The 21,908-nt window shown below is 42.9% G+C and overlaps 1 protein-coding gene across 4 annotated transcripts in view; it reads left to right on the forward strand.

The window, feature by feature from the left end:
* Positions 1–21,908, forward strand: part of RIPOR2 (RHO family interacting cell polarization regulator 2) — a 141,083-nt gene that overhangs the window by 81,359 nt on the left and 37,816 nt on the right. For 3 of the 4 annotated variants that reach the window (XM_075585570.1, XM_075585568.1, XM_075585569.1), the window contains exons 7-13: positions 8,917–9,066; positions 9,658–9,721; positions 14,773–14,816; positions 15,694–15,819; positions 17,607–17,755; positions 19,551–19,680; positions 20,137–20,283. In XM_075585570.1, the coding sequence (XP_075441685.1) occupies positions 8,917–9,066; positions 9,658–9,721; positions 14,773–14,816; positions 15,694–15,819; positions 17,607–17,755; positions 19,551–19,680; positions 20,137–20,283 (810 nt within the window). The remainder of the gene's footprint in view (positions 1–8,916; positions 9,067–9,657; positions 9,722–14,772; positions 14,817–15,693; positions 15,820–17,606; positions 17,756–19,550; positions 19,681–20,136; positions 20,284–21,908) is intronic. The other variant, XM_075585571.1, reaches the window with a different exon arrangement.

Here is a 21,908-nt window from a genome sequence, read left to right on the forward strand (position 1 = left end):
CCAGACTCTGAGGAGTACAACTCAGGTAACCACTCAGGGAGCGGAGCTGAAAGCGGGCAAGCAGCCTAACGGACCAGGGGAGTTGTAAGTAAACAAAGAGGGGATCCTCATCATCATACAAGGGTACCGAAGGCTTTGTGAAGAGACAGGCCTGCTACAGTATAAGAGGCAATAGGGGGGCCCCTGCTGCAGCCACAATAGAATAGAATGGTGAGCGGTGCTTAGGGTGTGGATACGGTAGTAAACAGTAGAGAGAGAACCCAGTGTAGCACTCAGGCTCACGCTCTTATGATGAGTGAATGATTTAAAACATAATCTATCTCCCACGTGCATGCGCAGACCAGTGACTGCCTCCGCATTATATTCTCTAACCGCGAGTGTATGCGGTAGTCTGCTCATGCTGAAATATACAGGGTAAAAGTGCCCCGACGGTCATTTTAAGCCTCTATGTGCAGTGTTTAGAAGGGAAGTGCTCAATCGATAGAAGTACTGATTTTTAGTTGCCTGCAGCAACATTCAAGCTGCGCTGCTGTGTACAGCCTTTCACATAGCAGCACAAAGGTTTACTTTCTGTGCCACTACAGCTAGCCCTCTGATATATGATAAGTGATATATTTAATAGCATTAGTGTCTCCTTGACCAAGGCTGATCCACCTACTCCACTGTCTACAGTCAGTTTAACTTACCTCTGACAACAGCCACGTAGGTTACTGCAGGACACCACACTCCTGCAGCACAGCACTTTAAGGTTACCTTAGGTCACCCTGACACCTAGCTAGGCTTACCATCGTTTACAGAGAGGAAGCACAGCTGATTGCACCAACAACCACTGATATACATAATATATTTGCTCCCCTTGTCTATCAGGTACTACGGGTCACATCTACCACCTTATTTAAGGGCTTACACAGACTCTGCCAGCATGTGATATGTAGTCTCAGTACCTATCTGAGCACACCCATCGGCACACACTCACTACACAGGTCCACACTAGGATTTCTGTGTTGTTTTGTCACCAGTGTTTCATATAAGACATACCTGGTACACACGATTCCGTCTGATCCGGAGCCAATACGGCTATTATTATCCAGGATCAACCTACCTCCAGTACGTTGCTCCAACATTTATATTTTAATATATGATGCTATCAATAAAGATTGTTTGAAATCATTCACTCATCATCAGAGCGTGAGCCTGAGTGCTACACTGGGTTCTATCTCTACTGTTTACTACTGCTACAGTATAACACAGATTATAAGCGCTCCAACGTTTGTTCTAGCACCTACACACAAGCCTCTTGAAAAAAGGGGTAGTGGGGACTCTGAGAGACATTTGCACACACGCATTAACAGTATTGTGGATGTATGTATATGATCTGCGCACAGATGATCACTATTATGTTTATATATGACTATGGTTATAGGGGTTAAATATAAATACTTGTGTAATGGTGTTTCGCCCACCCTCTGGGAGATCCCCCTGTTACCAGGTGTATGGTGCATGCTACCTGATGGCTCACAAAATGCTGAGTGGTCCGCCGGTTGTTGTGGGGACTGCAGGACATGCTTATGGAGTATATAACCGAAATTTACTCCATGATACACAGCACCTCCATCTGCTGCAGGCTCCAGATGTATGGAGGAAATCTCCTACGATAGAAACGGTTACCTCTCCACCCTTCCGTAAGATCACACACCAGGCAGGAGGTATATTCAACTGGAACCGGTTTTATTCTTCTGCTCACACACAGTATCAAGGCAGTCCTGCCCAATTCAGTTGCTGGTCTGGTCTCCCAACTTAGGATGGTTCCCTGGGCCTTTCACTATGGGTCAAAGGCTCCCACAGCAGTCTCTGCACTTCCCTAACCCTCTAGCAGGATCAGGGGAAAAGGTAATCACTCGCTCTCCCCTTAGGGAACAGGACCAGGGCCTGCCAGTGCACAGCAGCCCTGCGTGATACCTTGTCTCTCTCAACGGTAGACACTACTGAATTTGGGGTTGCAACTCCCTTAAGTACAGTAGGGGGAAGGTACTAGGTTTGAACCAGGATTGGGCAGAGCAGAGACCTAGCCCCACCTCCTCCCCTGTCACTCAAGGGAAGCTGTCTGTGTGGGGAAAACCCATGATTGGTACTGGCGCTTACCAGGGCTTGCGTGCCAGCAAGGGCAGACTGGTAGCCACACCAGGGATGGCTACACGTGTGTGGTTATCCATAACCAGGTGTTATGTCCAGGTGTCTGACCCTTTGGCCACGTGCTCAGCGAGTGTGAACACACCGGCTATAACGGGGAGTAGAACTCCGGCTCCTGCCTCAGCAGTAAGTATTAGTCTGAGGTGAGCGAAAGAGGGGAAGATGTACACTATAAAATGGTACCAAGTATGTCTGTTTTCTCCGTATGGAGGCTTAATGTTGGAAATTTTAAAACGGCAGTCCATGATTTTTTTTAATCTTACCTGAACCACGGAGCCTGCAGCTCATCGCCCGGTTCCAGCAAGATGAAAAAATGATTCCCGGGACTGCTGCTTTTGGCCGTAAGGTTCCGCATAATATTATAAATGCATTTCATGTTTAAAATAGTAGAAAAACCCATGGGTCATTCTACTCAATGGGGACTTATAGTGACTTCGGAAATGTATAAGCTTATCTTCTCTCTACCAGATGCAATAAAATACACGACACACATTTTCCCTGCACTGTGTTTATCTTTTGTGCCAACCCTTTGATTCCATTTAAAAGAGTTGCTATAAATAGCTGCAGAGTAAATAATTACTTCAGTATTAGCTGATGCCTTTTCTATTTAGACTAACAATTGATATTATAAGACAAGCATTCGGGAGTTCTCTTCTCTTCCTCAGGACGGGCTGGACCTAAGGAAGAGAGAGAACTCTCCAATGCTTGTCTTATAATATCAATTGTTAGTCCAAATAAAAAAAGGTATCAGCTAATACTGAAGTAATTATTTGCTCTGCACTATCGGCACTGGACTAGCACGTCTATTTCTATAAATAGCTGTAATTTCCCATGTACGGGTTTGGGTCACAGCTGGCCTATGGCTGTGCATGTTTGTGCGCATAACACATATTTGTGCCACTGTTCTGTATTGCCACCTGTTGCAATACATCCTCTTGTTAAGTCTGCTTCCTGTTGTTGAAAGTGACAAGTAGATATTGTTTTTCCTTGAATGCAATTAGAAGACACAGAACAAAAATCCTGCTTGGGGAAAAAAATTCAAGCTAGGTTTCATTTCCAACAAGTTGGTAAATGGGCTCTGTGAAGGTTTATAAATATAGGAAGCTAAGTATCAGTATAGTAGCTGTAAAGCTAGATATTAATGCATTACAGATTCATCTTGAATATTTGTCTCTTAAAGGCAGGCGTCCCCCCCCCCCCCTTAAAAGATAGCATATTAAAGCATATACTCATACATTAGAGGAGCTATACAGCATTTTAAATAAAATAGAAAGATTTGTAAGTGTCTGTTTTTAATGCCATCTATGACAATAGAAAACTGGGCTGCATTTAGATCAGTTAGTTATCCTTCTGATTTCTGCTTCTCCTGGGGCAGCACGAACCTGTCCACTCATCCTTCTTTTTCAGCTGATGCTTAGGATGACAGCAGCAAGGACAAGAACATGTTTAGGCTGTCTCAGAAATAAAGGGAAAGCCAAAGGGTTTTGTTCTTTCAGTTGCATTTCTGCTTCGTTGATCCTATGTATTAACTGTCCCAACTGCTCAAAACAAAATAGAGGTATAAAATCTCTACAGTTTTGGGGTTGATTTTTTTTTTTTTTGGTTCCGCTTCCAGTCTGGTCGTGTCGTGCAATTTGTGTGAGTCTCACACATCAGGACTGTATCTCTCGGTCTAACACAGCAAGGTCAATCTTATGCTGCCAGGAGGACCTGAGACACATTCCTAACCCCACCCCCTTTTATCATTACCCCACCCCCACAAACATTATTACCTGGCCCCTGGACTCATACACCCCGACCCCCATCCCCAGCAGACGCTCCTTGTCCTCCCTCTCCTTTCATGGAGCACGAGACTCTCTCTGGAACAGAGGCTCCAGGGTCTCATGCTCCAGTGTGGGGAAGCTTTAACAACTCTGAGCATCTGGAGAATACACGTGGATTTTTACACATTGTGAGGCTAAATTTGAAATGGGCTTCGTCTGCCTAAGATGTCTGAATGTAATGTTCTTTGCTATAATTTGGCATCACTTGTAGAAGGTGTTACACGGTACATTGTTCAGTGCAGTAGTTTTGATTCTTATAAAACAATGGAAAGTATTGGTTTCTGTACTATATATACCAGCAAGTGCACAGTTTGTATCCACTTTGCATCAACCGAACTGCCTGGGTTTGAATCTGTTCAGCTGATGCTAACCCTGTCCAACTAAGAAACTTGTGTCAAATGTATGAATCTTGTTAAGCAAGTTTCTGGTCAGATGGTATAAGAAGCATCTCCCTTTTATAAAGTGTTCTTTAGCATGAATAGACGAGTATAGAATGTGAAAGTGCTTTGGCAGGAGGGTGAGGAAGAAACTAGAGACACAAGGTTAGTCAACCTTAAACAGCATGAATCCATGGGAATTCAAATTTTGTTAGCTCACATGCATCCCTTTAACCTATTGTGTGCCCAGTCGCCTCCTGCAAATCCCAAACCGTGCTCTTTCATTCCTGGGGCTGATTGATGTGGTGAAACCACAGTAGCAATAGAGCAATCAAATGCTCCTGTTGCCATAGTGTATGGCGCTGTACATTTTAGCAGTAAAAGGGAATTCTGTGCATGTATTCTGGTTCTTCTTAGAGGATATAACTTCACTGGTCCTGATCCGCCGTCAGTTGCATCAACCATGCAGCTACGTCCTTGTAAACACTGTGTACATTCGTTGTTTCAATCAATGTGAGGCATCTGTCAACAAGAAATTCATATTTCTAAGATGACAGAATTCAAAATCTAATGCTTCACTTAGCAGGGAGTAGCTGGAAGATCTACGTCTTTGATGTTTCAGTTATCTAACTGTGAAGATTCGCCATCCTGATGGCCGGAATTCACCTCCTCATCCTACCACATCTGGTACTCTGGAGTTGCGATCTCACGGCGGTTCCACTGTGCGTGCGCGGTTGGCGCGCGATCAGGTGGCCACTTCCTGATGTCAGTAACGTGCGCGGGACAGGCTCCTCCTGGACCCGCCTCCAGGCTCCATTTCAATTCACGTGACGGGCATGCGCGGTGCGCGAGTGGCACGCGATCGGGTCGCCACCCCCTGACGTCGGTGATGCGTGTGGGACGAAACTCCACCCCCAGACCTGATCGGGCTGCACAATAGGGCACACCTGCGCGGCCCAGCAGCCTATCCCTTCGTCTCTTCTTGTTCCACCCCACTTCCCATTGGAGGGAAGCTCCTTAATATACCTGCTCAGCCCAGACACACATCGCAGGGCATAACCTTATGTGATGCTGTGCCTTGCTGCAATCCTGCCTTGTACCTTGCTGCTTCCTATCTTGTTCCTGCTGCTGCCTCTCCCAACAGTGCTTACAAATATCAATTTGTCCCAGTATCTGGAGAGGAGATTACGCAAGCGCTCCTCAAATAAAAAATAAGCGGCCAATGCAGACCTGACTTATGGCAATCAAAGTTCCAACGACTTGGTGCCCAAGCCATTGCCAAACCACTAGCTCCCCTAATCAACTCTATTCTGTCTGCACCCGATATCCCTAAGACACGTAAAACAATCTTCAAAAGTAGGGACAAAAACACTGTCTCAAACCTACAGGCCAATCTCTCTTCTCCCAATACTATCCTATAGCTTGTAAGGGAGCTTCTATACACATGTATGCAGATGTCATCATCTTATATGCACACAGCCATAGGCTCTCCGACCTTGAACACATACTTCAATCTGACTTTTTGAGACTCGAAAATTAGATTTCCCAAAACAAACTGTTTTAAAACACTGACAAGACTGTAACAATGGTATTTGGGATCAAGGCTACATTTCTAAAGCTTCCAATGACTGAGCTTCAGATCAGAACCAACGCTAACACCACACTAACTCCTGTTACTAGTTTAAATACTTGGGCATATGGTTTGACTCCCACTTAACATTCGAGATGCACATTGATACCCTGACATCCAAAACCTATGCCAAACTAGGTGTACTTTACAGGAACAAATCCTCCCTAAGTCTGCTGGTCAGAAAGCATATCGCACAGCAAATGCTAATGGCAATTATTGACTACGGGGACATAGTATACGGCTCAGCACCCCAAACCCACCTTAGCAAACTTGACACCCTCTACAATTCAATATGCCATTTTGTTAACCAATGCAACTGCAACACACATCACTGTGAAATGCTAAAAGAACTAGATTGGTCATCACTTGAGTCTAGGCGCAAAGTTCATCTTTCCTGTCTTGCCTTCAAATACTTTCTGGGCAAGATACCCGCCTATCTGAACAAGCTGAACAAGCTCCTCACCCCTGCAGCACTTATCATCTGAGATCTGACTCCAAAAGACTGTTCATGGTCCCAAGGTTGAACAAAGAAGCAGGCCGCTCCTCCTCTTACCGTGCACCACAAAACTGGAACAACCTACCGGAGACTCTCACAGCCACCACCAGTTTAAGTTCTTTCAAAACTAAAGCTGTCTCACATTTTAATCTGTTCTGTAACTGTTATGTACGCCTACAATATATATTATCTTGAACTGTTCATGAAATGTCTTTATATATAATGTGTATTTAATGTGTATGTAAACATTTTATAAATAAAATACCGAGACACATTTCCTTAGCTAGCACCAATCTGGGTTTCATCCAAAACACTCCACGGTAACTACCCTCTTAAAAGTCTGCAATGAGATCCAGTGTGCAATTGAATTGGTACAACTTACTGGTGCAATATTCCTAGATTTTGCACAGGCTTTTGATACTGTTGATAAAGTTATCTTGCTAAGCAAGCTCCAATGCTCTTGAATAGGGGTGCTCACCACAAACAAGGCGTGACCACGAGGCCGAGGTGGGGATTTGATATTACACCAACCCATAGCCGCATGGGCGCGTCTGGCATGTAGATTGGTCGAGGTCGGGGTAGGAGTGGTCTGGATGGACAGTAATACTTGCCGAGGTCGGTGTTGGAGAGTAGTGGATCATAGAAGGTACTTAGCTGTGGTCTGGATTGGAGAGAGGCGGATCGTCGTGGTACTTTGCCGAGGTCAGTATTGGAGAGGAGCGGATTGTCGAGGTATTTTGCTGAGGTCGGGATGGAGAGGTGCGCATCGTCGTAGGTAGACTGGGTCAGGAGAACAGAAGAGTGGAGTCCGGAGGAATAGCTATGGTCAGGAGCAAATATCAGGAAACACGACATGACTGTGGAGGCAAGACAGCAGTGAACACTTTGCACGTAGTAAGGTTTATGCTCAGCCGATGAACCAGTGGGATGGCTGAGCATATAAGGCATACTGAGACCGATGAGGACAAGGCGAGAGGGGGCGTTTCAGGAGCGCCTGCTGAGATAAGCTGAAGAGGTGCAGGAGACAGGTTTACTGATGGGGATTGTGATGCGGTACCTGTGCGTGTAGAGCATGCAACCCGCGCGTACGTGGCATGCCGATGACGCCCCTGTGCGGGCGCAAGCCCGGAGGTGGGACCAGAGGACTCTGCATTAATTCTTGCGCGTGACCGGCAGCTATTAGATGGCCCAGGTGACACGCCGCAGGAGGCGGGGAAGCGGAGCACCCGATAGTAGGCAGAGGTAAGCAAGAAGTGCGATGAGGGTAGCGAGACTCACGGATCCTTACAAGGGGAACACGCTTTAAACTGGTTTCACTCCTACCTATTGAGTAGATCCCAACCTGTGTCTATCTCGGGCTCTAAATCCAATCCCTTGGATATCACTTGTGATGTCCCACAAGACTCTATTCTGGTACCCTTACTCTTTTCAGTGTTCATTAATGATCTTCCCAGAACTTGTAAGGGAGCATCAATTCACACGTATACGGAAGACACAATCTTAAATACACACAGCCAAAGCCTCTCTGACCTTGAACACATACTCCACTGTTTTTTTGAGACTTGAAAACTGGATTTCCCATTAAAAAAAACTGTTTTTAAATACTTACAAGACTTATATAATGGTATTTCGGACCAAGGCTAAATTTCTAAAACTACCAATGACGGAGCTACAGATCAGAACCAACTCTAATACCATCCTAGCCCATGTCGCTAGTTTTAAATATCTGAGCATATGTTTGATCCTATTTAACATTTGGTTTGCACATTGATACCCTGAAAAACAAAACCTATGCCAAACTAGGTCTACTATATAAGAAAAAAACCTCTCTAAACCAGCTTATCAGAAAGTGCATCGCACAGCAAATGCTAATGCCAATTATAGACTATGGGGACATAGTATATGGTACAGTACCCCAAACTCGCCTTGGCAAACTACACATCCTCTACATCTCAATATGCCGCTTTGTCCTCCAATGTAACTACAAAACGCATCGCTGCAAAATGCTCAAAGAACTAGATTGATCATCACTTGAGTCTAGGCGCAAAGTTCATGTTGCCTACCTTGCCTTCAAATACTTTCTGGGGAAGCTACCCGCCTATCTGAACAAGCTCCTCACCCCTACCACATGCAGCATTTATCATCTGAGATCTGACACCAAACAAAAAAAGAGTATTTCAAATGCACCTATAAAATGAGAGTGTTGGTTGCTTGACTGAACAATTAACCAGTGTGTTTATTCAAGTGTTTGTTTCATACGCAATACAAGTGATGCATTCGCCAATAGTCATTGAGATGAAAAAATCATATTTGAATTATTTCAAAGTAACGCATAATTTAAAAAAATAATCTTATTCCATGTTTGTGCTGTGCCTTATTTCTGTTTCTGTCTTCTATAAGGTGGATGAACTCTATGAAGCCTACTGTATCCAGAGGCGCCTGCGAGAGGGTGCATGCAAGATGAAGCAGGCATTTGCCATGTCTCCTTCTAGCAAAGCGGCTCGGGAGAGTTTGTGTGAGATACACAAGAGTTTCAAAGAGTACACCGAGGCATGTCTCATTCATAGCCTTTCTTGGGGATTGTTTGCTCTGTTTTCTCTTATAAGCATTAAGAAAATGTCATGCTCACAGAATAGCAACAACGTCTTACATCTTTAAATCCAAGCACTGGGGAAGTGAGGGGGTAAAAATACCGTACATGGCATTTGGTGAAGCTGATATATTGTTTTAAAGATTTAAAATATATTTTCCACAATCCTACACTCAAAACAGCAAAATAACAAATCGCCCAGAACATATATACTTCTGGGCGATTTGTTATTTTGCTGTTTTGAGTTGGGCTATTAACCTTAAATGGGAACATTTATTAAACACCTGTATTATTAGGGCACTCCTGTATTATTAGGGCACTGATGTTGTATAGGTGTTACATGTCTAAACACTTTCACTGTATTGCAACTTCAACATGCTTTGCCATGTGGCACTGAAAATCTAAAGAAGTGTATGTCTCGTAAACCCTGCACAAAGATGTCCATTTGTGGGGGGGAGGGGGGAAGTGCTACTTTAACATTGATTGTTTCTTACTCACAGGTCTAGCCAGCTTTGTTCAATTCATTGCATTTTTCTTAACATGTTTTACAGAATATGTGCACAGTAGAATCAGAGATGGAAAACCTGTTAGGGGAGTTTTACATCAAAATGAAAGGTAATTTCTCCTTTAATCTTCTTGCCACACACATTGTCAATGTAAACTGATGGATAGATCCCCACACCCGAGATTAATAAAAGAAATCACAGGGATAAACGAGGAGCGAAACCATCTATACAAACAGGACCACAAATCAATGTCCCTAACAAAATGAGGAAGGAAGATTAAAAACAGAGATTTGAATTATCGGGGAGAAACTGTGTTACCCTGCCAGGTTATACTGAATTAGTAATGATGTCAAGTTGGTGATATTCCATATTCCAGTACTGGAGTGGGTGCGGGGGGGGTGTGGTGGTATGGGCCTGTGGAGAGGGGGGAGAAGGTATGGGCCTGGGGGGGACGGGGAGGAGGTATGGACCGGGGAGGGGGGAGTTATAGGGGAGGCGGAAGAAGGTATGGACCTGGGGAGGGGGGGGGGAGAGAAGGTTTGGAACTGGTGGGAGGCAGACAATATATGGGCCTGGGTGGGGGGGGGAGAAGGTATGGGCCTGCGGGAGGGTGAAAAGGTATGGACCTGGGGGGAGGGGGAGAAGGTATGGACTTGGGGGGGAGGGGGAGAAGGTATGGACCTGGGGGGGAGGGGGAGAAGGTATGGACCTGGGGGGGGAGACGGTATGGGCCTGGGGGAGGGGGGGACGGTATGGGCCTGGGGGAGGGGGGAAACGGTATGGGCCTGGGGAGAGTGGGGAGAAAGTATGAGCTTAGGGAAAGGAAGGAGAAGGTATGGACCTGGGGGAGAAGGTATTGGTCTGGAGGAATAGGTATGGTCCTGGGGGGAGAGGAGAGAAAGTTTGGGACTGGAGAAGGTATGGACCTGGGGGAGATGGTATGAGCATGGCGGGAGGGGGAGAAGGTATGGGCCTTTGGGCATGGGGAAGAGTTATTGGTCTGGGGGAGTGGGGAGAAGGTATGAACCTGAGGGGATGGATGAGAAGGTATTGGCCTGAGGGGAGGAAGGAGAAGGTATTGACCTGAGGGAAGGGAGGAGGAGGTATGGGTCCGGGGGAGCGAGTGGAGAAGTTGTGGGCTTGGAGGGAGGGGAAAGAAGGTAGGGTTCTGGGAGGAGAGGGGAGACAGTATAGGCCTGGAGGTTAAGGTGTGGACCTTGGGGGACAGGGAGGAGACATGTGCCTGGGGAAGGAAATAGAAAAGGACATGCTGGGCAGGGAGGGCTGCAGCAGAAAGAACCTACCTGCAGCCTTGGATGGTCCTGCCTGAGGGTGCCTATGGATGTGCGTCCTGAAGGCCTGTGGTGGGGCGATGGGAAATGGCCAGTGGATGGAATGGCCTTACCCATCCACAGATTGGACCCTACTCATTTTGGTCGCCGGCAGTGGGGCCCGGGCCCTTGACATACCAGGCCTGGGACATCAGTCCCGGCTGTCTTCCCCTGTCAATTGCCCTTAGTTCAGGGGTTAAGAAATAGCACAAAACATTCAAGCAAGCCTTGTACTTGTAAAATAAATCTACTGAATTGTGCAGACTGTTATTAACATGGTTAATGTAATTAAACCTTTCATTTTATTTTTATTTGATTGACTAATAAGAATACCATATGTTGCATTAATGGACCTACCCTATACACCAGGGGTGTGCAATCTTTTCCCCCTGTGCCCCCTTTCTGCACTCCGCCCCTGCTTGCGCCCCCTCCTTACCATGTCTCTAGCGGCAAATGATGCAGTGGGGTCACGTGACATCACGTTGCAATGGCAACACGTCGTGGGAGACAGGGTAAGTGAAGTTGTAGAGGCCTCGTGATCCCCCGGCATTTAATTTAATTGCCTTGGGGAAGAGTGCTGGGCCTCTGCAACCGCCGCGCTCCCCATGAAAAATCTCGCGCCCGCCAGTTTGCGCACCGCTGCTATGCACCATAGTACTTCTCACCTGTCTCTGTGCACAGTACAGTGTCACTGTTTCCCGGATTACAGTTTATTTTAGTTTGGAAAAATGTTTGGGTTGGTATAAAGGGCCAACCAGGTGTCGTATTTGTTGATTGGCTGACTACATGGTTTTTAAGGCTGCGTCCATGGTATGGACGACCGAGCGATCAGACTGCTTAGAGGCAGTGATCGCGTCTATATGGCATGCGGGCGCGCGGAAGTGGGAGGGGGCGCGCATTGCGCAAGAAATCAGTTAAAATTGGCGAGACTGGCCAGTCACGTGAGCGGTTCGCCCAATGAGTGCGAACCAGCTCCGTGACGTCACTGGCCCGCCCCTAGACACGCCCACGGACGGCGCGCATACCATGGTCAAGGAAAGCACCCGGTTTCCCTCAGCCTACGCACGGACGAAGTGTCTATGGACGCAGCCTTAAGGTCTCAAAAGTAGACTACAGTGCTAAAGGCTACATGTGTCATTACATGTACATTGTTGCCACCTAGTGTACAGGCATGTCATTATCACATGCTTAAAGAAGGAATCTGAATGGATGTGGGAAGCAAACCATGCAGAATATTTAACAAGTTACAGTTCGCAAGTGATTCGCCAAGCATTAGGTCAGTGTGCATTTCAATTTATATTAAATGTGCTAAATTCCATCCAGACCTTAAAATAAAGGATTTTGCTCACGTTTTCTTCTCCAGCGAAATTGAAAAGTAAGCGAAATATAAATGCTTGAAGAAATCACTTTATAAAGTGTGACTGAACTGCAATTTGTGGGCGAAACAAAGAATTGATGGTGGAAATGAGTGATTTCTGAGAAATGTTTAGCCCCTTAAAGTTTGTCGAAATGTTTCACCAGGAATTGAATTTAGAAAAAAATGGTTGCATAGTTACAAAGTAGACGAGGTTGAAAAAAAGACATATATGTCCATCAAGTTCAACCTATATTAAATTTAGATGAAAGATACTTATCCTATATTTAAGTAATAATCCCAGAAGAACAGGGCATTACTGGCCAATAATGCCCTGGCTGGAAGAGTTGAAGGCCCGAGGCGAAGCCGAGGGACTTTAACCCAGCCAGGGCATTATTGGCCAGTAATGCCCTATTCTGAGGGGATTATTTCTATTATAGGTGAAATGTAGGCTTTTTAATAAATAATAGACACTTTTGTGTAGTAGTTATAGTGATTTTTTTATTAAAATAACATTTTAAATACTTTAAAGCACCTATATATACACTTACACTGCAGCGCACACACACCCCACCACAGTGCAGCTCTACACACACACAAACAGCTGTCTCCCCCACTATATAAATACACACGCACACTGTGTAGCCTCCAGACAAACTCTGTAACTCTGTAATAATTATTTAAGACCCTCCATCCTTCTCTAACTTTGTCATTGGTGCCAATGTGTACCAAGACTGCTGGGTCAGTCCCAGACCTTCCCAACAATCTGTCTACCCGATCCGCAATGTGCCGAACTTGAGTCCCCGGGAGGCAACAAACTGTTCGGTTCATGTGGTCACGGCAACAGATCTACATTCCTAATAATGGAGTCCCCTACCACCACAACCTTTATTGGTCTCTGAATATCCTGAGTCCCCTCTGTTCTGGAGGAACTTCTCCCCTTGCTGCTAGAGGAATTGGTCTCTCCCAGCCTTGCCGTTCCTGCCCTGACGTCCCTAATATCTTCACTCAATCTGGCAAATCTATTGAGATAGGTCAGTTCAAAACTGGCCTGCCTCTTCATCTTCCCCTGCTTCTCCTTCTAATTGTTATCCAGCTATACCTGGTCCTGGTCCTCACTCACAGCTTCCCCTTCTGTACCCCTAGTCCCAGCCAGGGCCCACTCCAGTGAGCACTAAACTCCTTTCAAGATTATCAATTTCCCTCAATGTTGCAAGTTGCCTCTTAGATCAGGAATCTGAGACTCCAAAGAGACCACCTGCTCACACTTTCCACAGAGCTACAGACTTTCAATCCCCACACAATTAAAAATGTGATTGCATTTTTGATAGTTTTATATCTCTAGACCTAAATGATCTGTGACCCTAAAAGATTGCATCGGTTATCCAATAAATGTATTATTTCTACCATATGAAAAAGTCATTTGTTTGCCACAGATAAACATGGTACCAACATCATGCCTGACCTTCACATACCAAAATGCTGTAATTATACTTCAATACTGAACTTCAGAATGTCGAGAAAAGTGAATTATCTATAGAACGGTTTATTTTCTATCAATGTGCAAATATCATGTAGATGCAGTTCATGACTATTGTTAAGTGTACTTTGTACCACCAATTTGTCAAGTGCTGTTCATCCTAACCAGAGTCTAACATCCCAAATAAAAAATAGTTCATTGATCATTATTTAATTCTTGGAGAACCTCCTAATTTGTCAGCATGTCTCCAATGATTAAAACAAAGTGGTCTGAGCATCTCCTCTAGGTATCTGAAAATACCCATTTAAAACAAGAGAAAATATTGTTCCATTTCCCTAATAATCATAATTGTTTGTTCTTGTATAGCGCTGCTAGTTTTACGTAGCCCTATACAATTGTTGTGAAATTCTCTACAAATGAATTTAAAACTCATTGGCCATTACTTGTTATTTCATCAAATCCTAAATTGAGTTCTATTTTTGTAAAGCAGAATTCCACGCAGCTCGCTTCTCTTATTTTACCTGATTCAGGTGGTCCCCAAGAGCTTCTCTGTGGTCCTGTGTGACGTCTGAGATCCCCCCTGTTTCCATGCTGTAGCACCGGAATAAATAAGTGCCTGTAGGATGATACAACATGGCTGTGGGGGGGGGCAAGGGGGTTTGGGCATGATGCGGCGAGCAATAAAAATTCTGAATTGGTGGATTGGCCTTTCTTGAGATTGACCCGTGGACCAAAGGAACCAAAGAAGTAAAGGAACTGGCCAATCAGAGGCGAATCCGCAAAAAAATAAATCACCCATCTCTACTCGTGGCCATATTTATAGTCTGGCGGCCATATTTGTAGTTTGTGTCAAAACTGGCAACAAAAAACAACAGATATTACGAGAACCGGAGGGTCCCCCAATATCAGGGGATCACTATGAGCTGTTTAATGTAAGATACATTTCCATTTGGAGGGTTCTGCTGCTCTAATATTGATTTGTTTCTTACTCACAGGTCTAGCAGGATTTGCTCGTCTTTGTCCAGGAGACCAGTATGAGGTTAGTGACCTTTTATCCCATTTCCTAAGAAAACACAATGTATAATAGTGACGTGTTACCTCCTGCAAGCAATTTCAAGTAACAATGTGGGAGGTGGTGGCGTATATTGCATGTATACAGCCTGTATAACGTTTTGATGTTACACACCTTACTATTATTATGTGTTTATCACAAAGATCTATCCGGATAATGTTACCAATTTGGTGTTCATTGCCAATTTGGAGGCAATTCAGTTCTTGTAATAGCCCTGCAGTTATAGGGGGAACGCTGTTCAAATGACTTTGGGCATGAAGCAGTAGCTAGACAGGGATGCCCTCAAGGGGTACCAGCAAGTCAGGTTTTCAGGATATCCCTGCTTCAGCACAGGTGGCTCAATCAGTAGCTCAGTCGAAGGCTCACAGACTAAGTCCTCCTTGAGGACTGGAGTTGCCTACCACTGAGCTAGATTGTTACTTGTTGTGCCAGAAATGATCTTTGTAAAACACTTCATACACTATAGCGCTATATAGGAAAATGACCTGATTATTTTTGTCACCTGTATCTCATATCAAACAGTGAGAGATAAGATGTGTGGTTTGCAAATTGACACTTTAAACATATTTATCCTGCATATTCTGCAATCATTATAAACATAAAACTGTGCCTATGTAAAGTCATTTCTAGGCCAGACATCAGGGGAAGCTTATTAAAATAAATTGAATTCTTCTTTCATGACTTTTACAAGATGTTCTGAACACAATAATACTAAATCTATACTAAATAAGGTACAATTCTAAATAATATAATAACGCGATGCTTTTATGTTTCCTCTTCTGTGTTGTTTAATTTGCAGTTCAGCAAATCCGTTAAATAACATACATTTTCTTTCTTTATAAAGATTTTCATGCGATACGGGCGCCAACGTTGGAAATTAAAAGGAAAAATAGAAGTTAATGGCAAGCAAAGTTGGGATGGAGAAGAAATGTTTTTTCTTCCTCTTATTAATGGTTTAATCTCAATTAAGGTAAATCTGCAGTATCTAGTAACTGATATATGTTGTGGTCAGGGCTTTCTTTGTAAGAAAATATGTGCCGGTACCTGGGGAAAGGGCTGGGCCTCTTACCTTCTCCTGCGCCTCATCCCCAGCGACGTTGTGTTGTCGTAACGTCGCAGCATCATGTAAAGTCATTGCAGCGACCTTTTGACATCGCAGCACCCCGTTGTCATGGCAACATGGCGCATGTGACGCCACGTTGTTATGGCAATGCGTCTCACAAAGAGAAGGTACCGGAGATGAGGAGCAGGAAGAGAAGGTAAGAGAAAAAGGTGTCATAGGTGCATTGTACCGACACGTACCGTTCTGGTCTAACAATGAGAACCCTGCACTTACAGTAGCAATTCTCCCAGAAGCCTCCATGGGTTTAACACATAATGTTAATATCCTGACCCCTGAGCATGTACTGCTCTTCAAAAGAAATGTAAAAAATGTAGCGTTAAAATCATCTAACCTCCCTCGACGCGTAATATTTCAAGCGCTTACATCTCCTGAACGAAGAATCACATTTTAAAAATAAAAACAGCGTTGCAAAGGACTGGAAAAAATGGTATTTGGCACATAGTGCTGCTTTGACCTTAAGACACATCAGTAGCTAATAACATGTCTCTGTCACCTTAACTTGAAGCTGGAAGAAAATGTGAATTTCTGTATGTAAGCAGAGTAATACATTAAACATGACACTCAGAGAGATTTGGTTGTGATTTGAATGGGAAGGGGCAGTCCCATGTCGTCACTGCACAAGCAATCATATAACTCAACCGTGGTGACATTTAGCACCGAAAAGATGAAATCTAGCTGCTATTGTGAAGGCTCTAAAATGTATTCTAATCAGCTCTAAGCACTACAGCATTGTAATCACTACAGCATACTCAATATTATTCAATTAAGTGTGATCCCTTAACTGGCACCTAATAATTGATGCTAATTAGCAGTAATAAGCAGTATTGCATATGCTGTGATATTTATTGTTGTGCTATATCGTGAAACGACTGTAAAGATCCATGGGAAGAAAGTGTTGCATACCTGAGTTCTTTTACTGTATTTTAAAGCCAATGTTCAAGTACTGTATGTTGATCACTGCAATTCAACTTTCCAGGTGCATTGGCTCCGTTTTCTGCACTGAAAGAAGGCTTGAATGAACTATGTTTACCCTGTGTTTGAAACTTTATTAACGTTTAGATGGATGAGACCACTTACACTGTTTAATTCAGAGCACGATAAATGAACATACAAGCAGGTGCTTGGGAGAGTAATATGATTATTTTATCAGAGTTGATCTCAGAAGGATCAGAAAAGTTCCCCCTATTGTTAGCACTCCATGCTGGATAATAGTAGATGGACAATAATGGCCCAACAGTACATTACTGTAAGTCGGTCTATTGACCCAGAAGAACCAGAATGCCCAAAATAATAACATTTTATTCATTTCAGATACAGGTTAAAAACATATATGCAACATTAAAAATCCCCATAGTGGAGTGGCTTATAGAGCAGTTGACAAAGGTAAATATATCTATCTGGGATAAATTCAGACTGCTCCTATATTATCATCTAATAAATCCGCATCAATTGCTGCTCATTCTTGTCCATCTATTATTATCCATTTGAAACTCTATTAACAGTTTTGAAATGAGATATTTTAGAAGATAAACATTTCTATTTTATTTAAGAAAATGATGGTGAAAACTGACTCGGCCACATCACTAGCTTTAGAATCCCATTTTCTTAGGGGTATTTTGTTTGTTGTATTGTAGGTGACAGAACTGAAAGGACTCGCTACTCACATCCTTGTTGGAAGTGTAACCTGTGAAACCAAGGACTTATTTGCTGCAAGACCTCAAGCGGTTGCTGTTGACATTAACGACCTTGGCACTATAAAACTTAACCTTGAGGTAACATGGTGGTAAGTAAAAGTGCGTCACAGTTATTGACACAAACCGCTCTTACAAAACATTAACCATTTATCTGTCCTGAAACATTTTCCATGTGTTAAAAACGTCTTACTTGTCATATGCTCCGGCACTTTGTATGATGAAGGGAAAAAAGCTGTGAAACACAGGTAGCATCCATGTGCCAGAGTTACTTGACCGTGCTTAATGAATGTTAAGGTCCAGCACTGCTTACCGTATATGTGCCTTCTTATTTAATATGTCACATAGAAACATAGAAGGTGACGCAGATAAGAGCCACCTGGCCCGCCACCTAATCTACCTATTTCCTATCTGCTGTAAAACCTCAGACCCTACTTGATCCTTGAAGAACAGCAGGTGTGCAAATTTCATCAGGACATGGAAGAAAATAAAAACACCCAACAGTGCAATATTGTCTGGTTCAACAAATAAAGTATTGATGAGGACTCTAAAGATTTTTCACTCGCATATTAGACGTGGTGATCAGGCAGTGTGGTTGTTATAAGTTACCAACTTTTCTCCAAACAGGTACTCCGTGTTTATTTCGAGGTTATTTCACAAATATTCCATTTATTTGTTCCCAGCCTAAATCAAATTCATGGCACTTTTTGTTGTTGTTGCTGTCTCTGTGATACCAATTACTTTTTTGACCCTCCCCCTCCTCCCTCCCCCCACACACCTCTTTCCACCACCATCTTTTTCTTGTACATGGGTGGGAATCAGGGGGCCCTGTGGCTGAAACTCGCGACTTTAAACTCCGGGGACCGCTTGGTTCCTGAGTTTTTTACTGTTGCAGGTAGCACCAGTACCATGCCCTCCAGGGGGCAATAAAATGTAGGTTTACATCTCTCACATCACGCAGCCAGTAGCAAGCCACGACTGTCGTGGCTTTCTTTTGGCCCACGTGATGCGGGAGATTTAAATGCAAGGAAGTTCTGGCGCTACCTTTCCTGGGAACAAATCGGTACCCGGAGCGGAAATTAACATGGTTCAGCTCCAGGGACCCCCTGCTTCCCATCCATATAAAGAAATGGGTGGGACAGAAGGGGAACTACTTATTTAATTTACTGCTGGGTTTGTGAATAATAAATGCAGTTAATTGGTCTGATTCAGAACTGTGGCCAGGAATCCAGCTTGGTGCCATTGTTTGCCACTATGAGCTGCATAAAAACTGAATATAACTTCTGTCATTTCTTATTTGTAGTTTGTTTTTTTGCAAAATAATTGGTACTCTACAAAAACTTTGGTAAACAGACATCTATCTATTCATTTATAAAGGTGATTGGAAAAAGCAGCTTTCCTAGCCGCAGCTAAAGTGAGCCACAGCACAGCTCATTATCTTACTACTAGCAGCTAGTGTGCACCACCTGCTATTGTGCTTACTAGCTTGCACGGTGTGTATGTGTGTACTGTGTGTGTATGTATATATATATATATATATATATATATATATATATATATATATATATATATATATATTAGTGTGTGTGTGTGTGTGTGTATATATGTATGTGTGTACACACTCAGAAGTAGCGAATTACTTTGTTACAGTGCGCTAGTGCCCCGATCGGCACCATCATAGGCAAAATAGAAAATGACTGGTTAGGAAAGAGAAGTAACACTTGAAAATCACATTGATCCTACAATATTAAAGTAGGCAGGAAAAATACTATAGGGCAAATATCCCTTTCCTGCCAACATCGTGTCCTTTATAAACGCATGTAAAGATTATCTCCGTGTGTAACACTTGCATTCCTGTAACCTAAGAGAAATGCTATTGTTTTGCAGCCCCTTCGATGTTGAGGATCTGACTCCCTCCACAGGCAACTTAAATAAGGCATCTGCTATACAGAGAAGAGTCTCTATATACAGCCAGGGCACTCCAGAAACCCCCACCTTTAAAGAGCATTCCTTCTTTGTAAGTATACCGGGTTTCTCAGAGATACTGTATTACAGTGAATGAAAGATATTGGCAAGATATCCCCTTGACCCGCCTATTGGTGGGCTGCAGCTATTTCTGTTTTCCCTGCTACATGCTAGTTTTGCTTGGCCAAGCTTTCATAACTCCTACCTAATGTTTGTTTTTGGCATTGCACTGAGGACTCTGTTTTAACTGTCGCATCATACACGATGTGTGAATATGCAAATATCTGTTAGAAACATTTTTATTCAGATGCTGAAATATATCTGCAAGACAAAAGAGAAACCTTACTAGTATGGTCAGACTTGTATCCGTTTTTGTTTTGATTCATCCCCTGTAGCCTTCAACAGCCATTTTGATTCCATCTTTCCAAATGAGACAAAATGTCGCTTTGCTGTGGTAATCGTTGAGCTCTGCGTTTACTAACATCCTTTTGCTTTTAACCCGTTGAAGAAATGGCTGAACCCTCCACAAGACAGGCTGCGACTGTCAATTATGGATGCGCTGCAGGAGACTTTCTTTGACAAGCTCCGGCGCAGTCGTTCTTTTAGTGATCTACCATCTCTCAGGCTGAGGCCTAGCGCAGGCCAAGAGAGATATGTGAGTTACATAGACGGGGCAGAGCTGTGTGCTTCCTGAAGCTCTGTCAGTCAGAACTTTTCATGCATGCTCTTATTGGCTCTCTGTGGGGTAGATCCTCAGAAGGTCGTTAATTATGTTCTAATAACATAACATTCCCGAAATAGATAACGCACTTTATTTTCCTATTTATTAACGGGTACGCTCAAGGCTAATGGTATGCAAAAGTAAGGTCCATTAGCAAAACAACCAATGAATGGGGATTACTGTAGCCTAAAATAATACACTGATCATACGCATTGGGAAAGAACGTTATTAGGAAACGTATATAGTATACTATACAATAAGAATATTATATATGTTACATGTTTTATTTTATTTTTTAAACGCAGTGCCTGAACTGTGTGTAATTAAATATTATTTTGGTTACTTCTGTCACCTTGAAAATCATTTTCTCATATGTAGATTAATTCTGGTAAACTCATACTTTAGACCAGGGGTGTGCAACCATTCTACAGGGGCTACATATTATTGCATTATTAGCGTTCTTTAACAGTAACTGACGTCTGAGGGTCTCTGTAGTTGGGTAAAGGGCTCATTTTCATATGAAGAAACTGACGGTCTGTTAAAATGTATCGTTCCATTATTTTTAAGGGAAATGGCTGAACCACGTAGCGTGCAGCAGCTTTCGGGATCTGAGGCTCTACCCCTTTGTTCTTTGTTCTTCACTTACCTATGTTTCCACATTTCCGTGTTGCTGAGTGGTTGCCGGATAAAAACTTGTTTCCATATTCTAAACATTTCATCCCTCCCACAGCACCATTGTAACTGGAAAAAAAAAAATCAAATATGTTTTTTCTTCTGTTCTCATTTGTTTAATTGCGGGTATTTTGAACAATGGAACATTTTATCACGGGGTAGCAAACCATTGATCTGCTCATTCATTTGTATAAATGGGTACACATATTATTTCAGCATTTGCACTTTAAGATGGTTTACATTGTTTATTCATGCTCCAATTCTACATTTAGTAGAAAGAAGAATGAAGCGATTCCAAGGCTTGCTGTACAAGTTGAAACATGGATTACTGTTTATTTCCACAAATGACTTTCTGAGCAAGGCATCTGTTAGGACAGTGATTCCTGCTTTATAACTTGAGTAATGAATAACAAACAACTTGTATGTTGATAAAGATCAGTTTAAGAAGCCCTTTAACACAATGCAGACGCCTTTGGCTGGGTACAAGTAACACAGTTTTTCTTATTACACTAAAACACATTGCACAAGTACACCGGACAGCCTGCACAGGCCCTTAAAACCAGATTATATGTCATTATGTAAGGACGCTTATTTCTTTACCATATATTGAAATACTTCAGCATTTCTGGAAGTAATGAAAAAAATAAGTAAGCATTTTTCAACATTGCAGCAACTTCTACACACTTTATCAACCAGAAAAAAAGCCCATTAAATATAAATATATATATATATATATATATATATATATATATATATATATATATATATATATATATATATATATATATATATATATATATATATATATATATTTTTTTTTTTTTTTAGAATTAACTTCCTCCATTTACAATTAACATGTTCTATTATTTTCTTTCTGGTTTTTTTTT

The sequence above is a fragment of the Ascaphus truei genome, chromosome 2, assembly GCF_040206685.1.
Source record: "Ascaphus truei isolate aAscTru1 chromosome 2, aAscTru1.hap1, whole genome shotgun sequence".
Taxonomy (NCBI): Eukaryota; Metazoa; Chordata; class Amphibia; order Anura; family Ascaphidae; genus Ascaphus; species Ascaphus truei.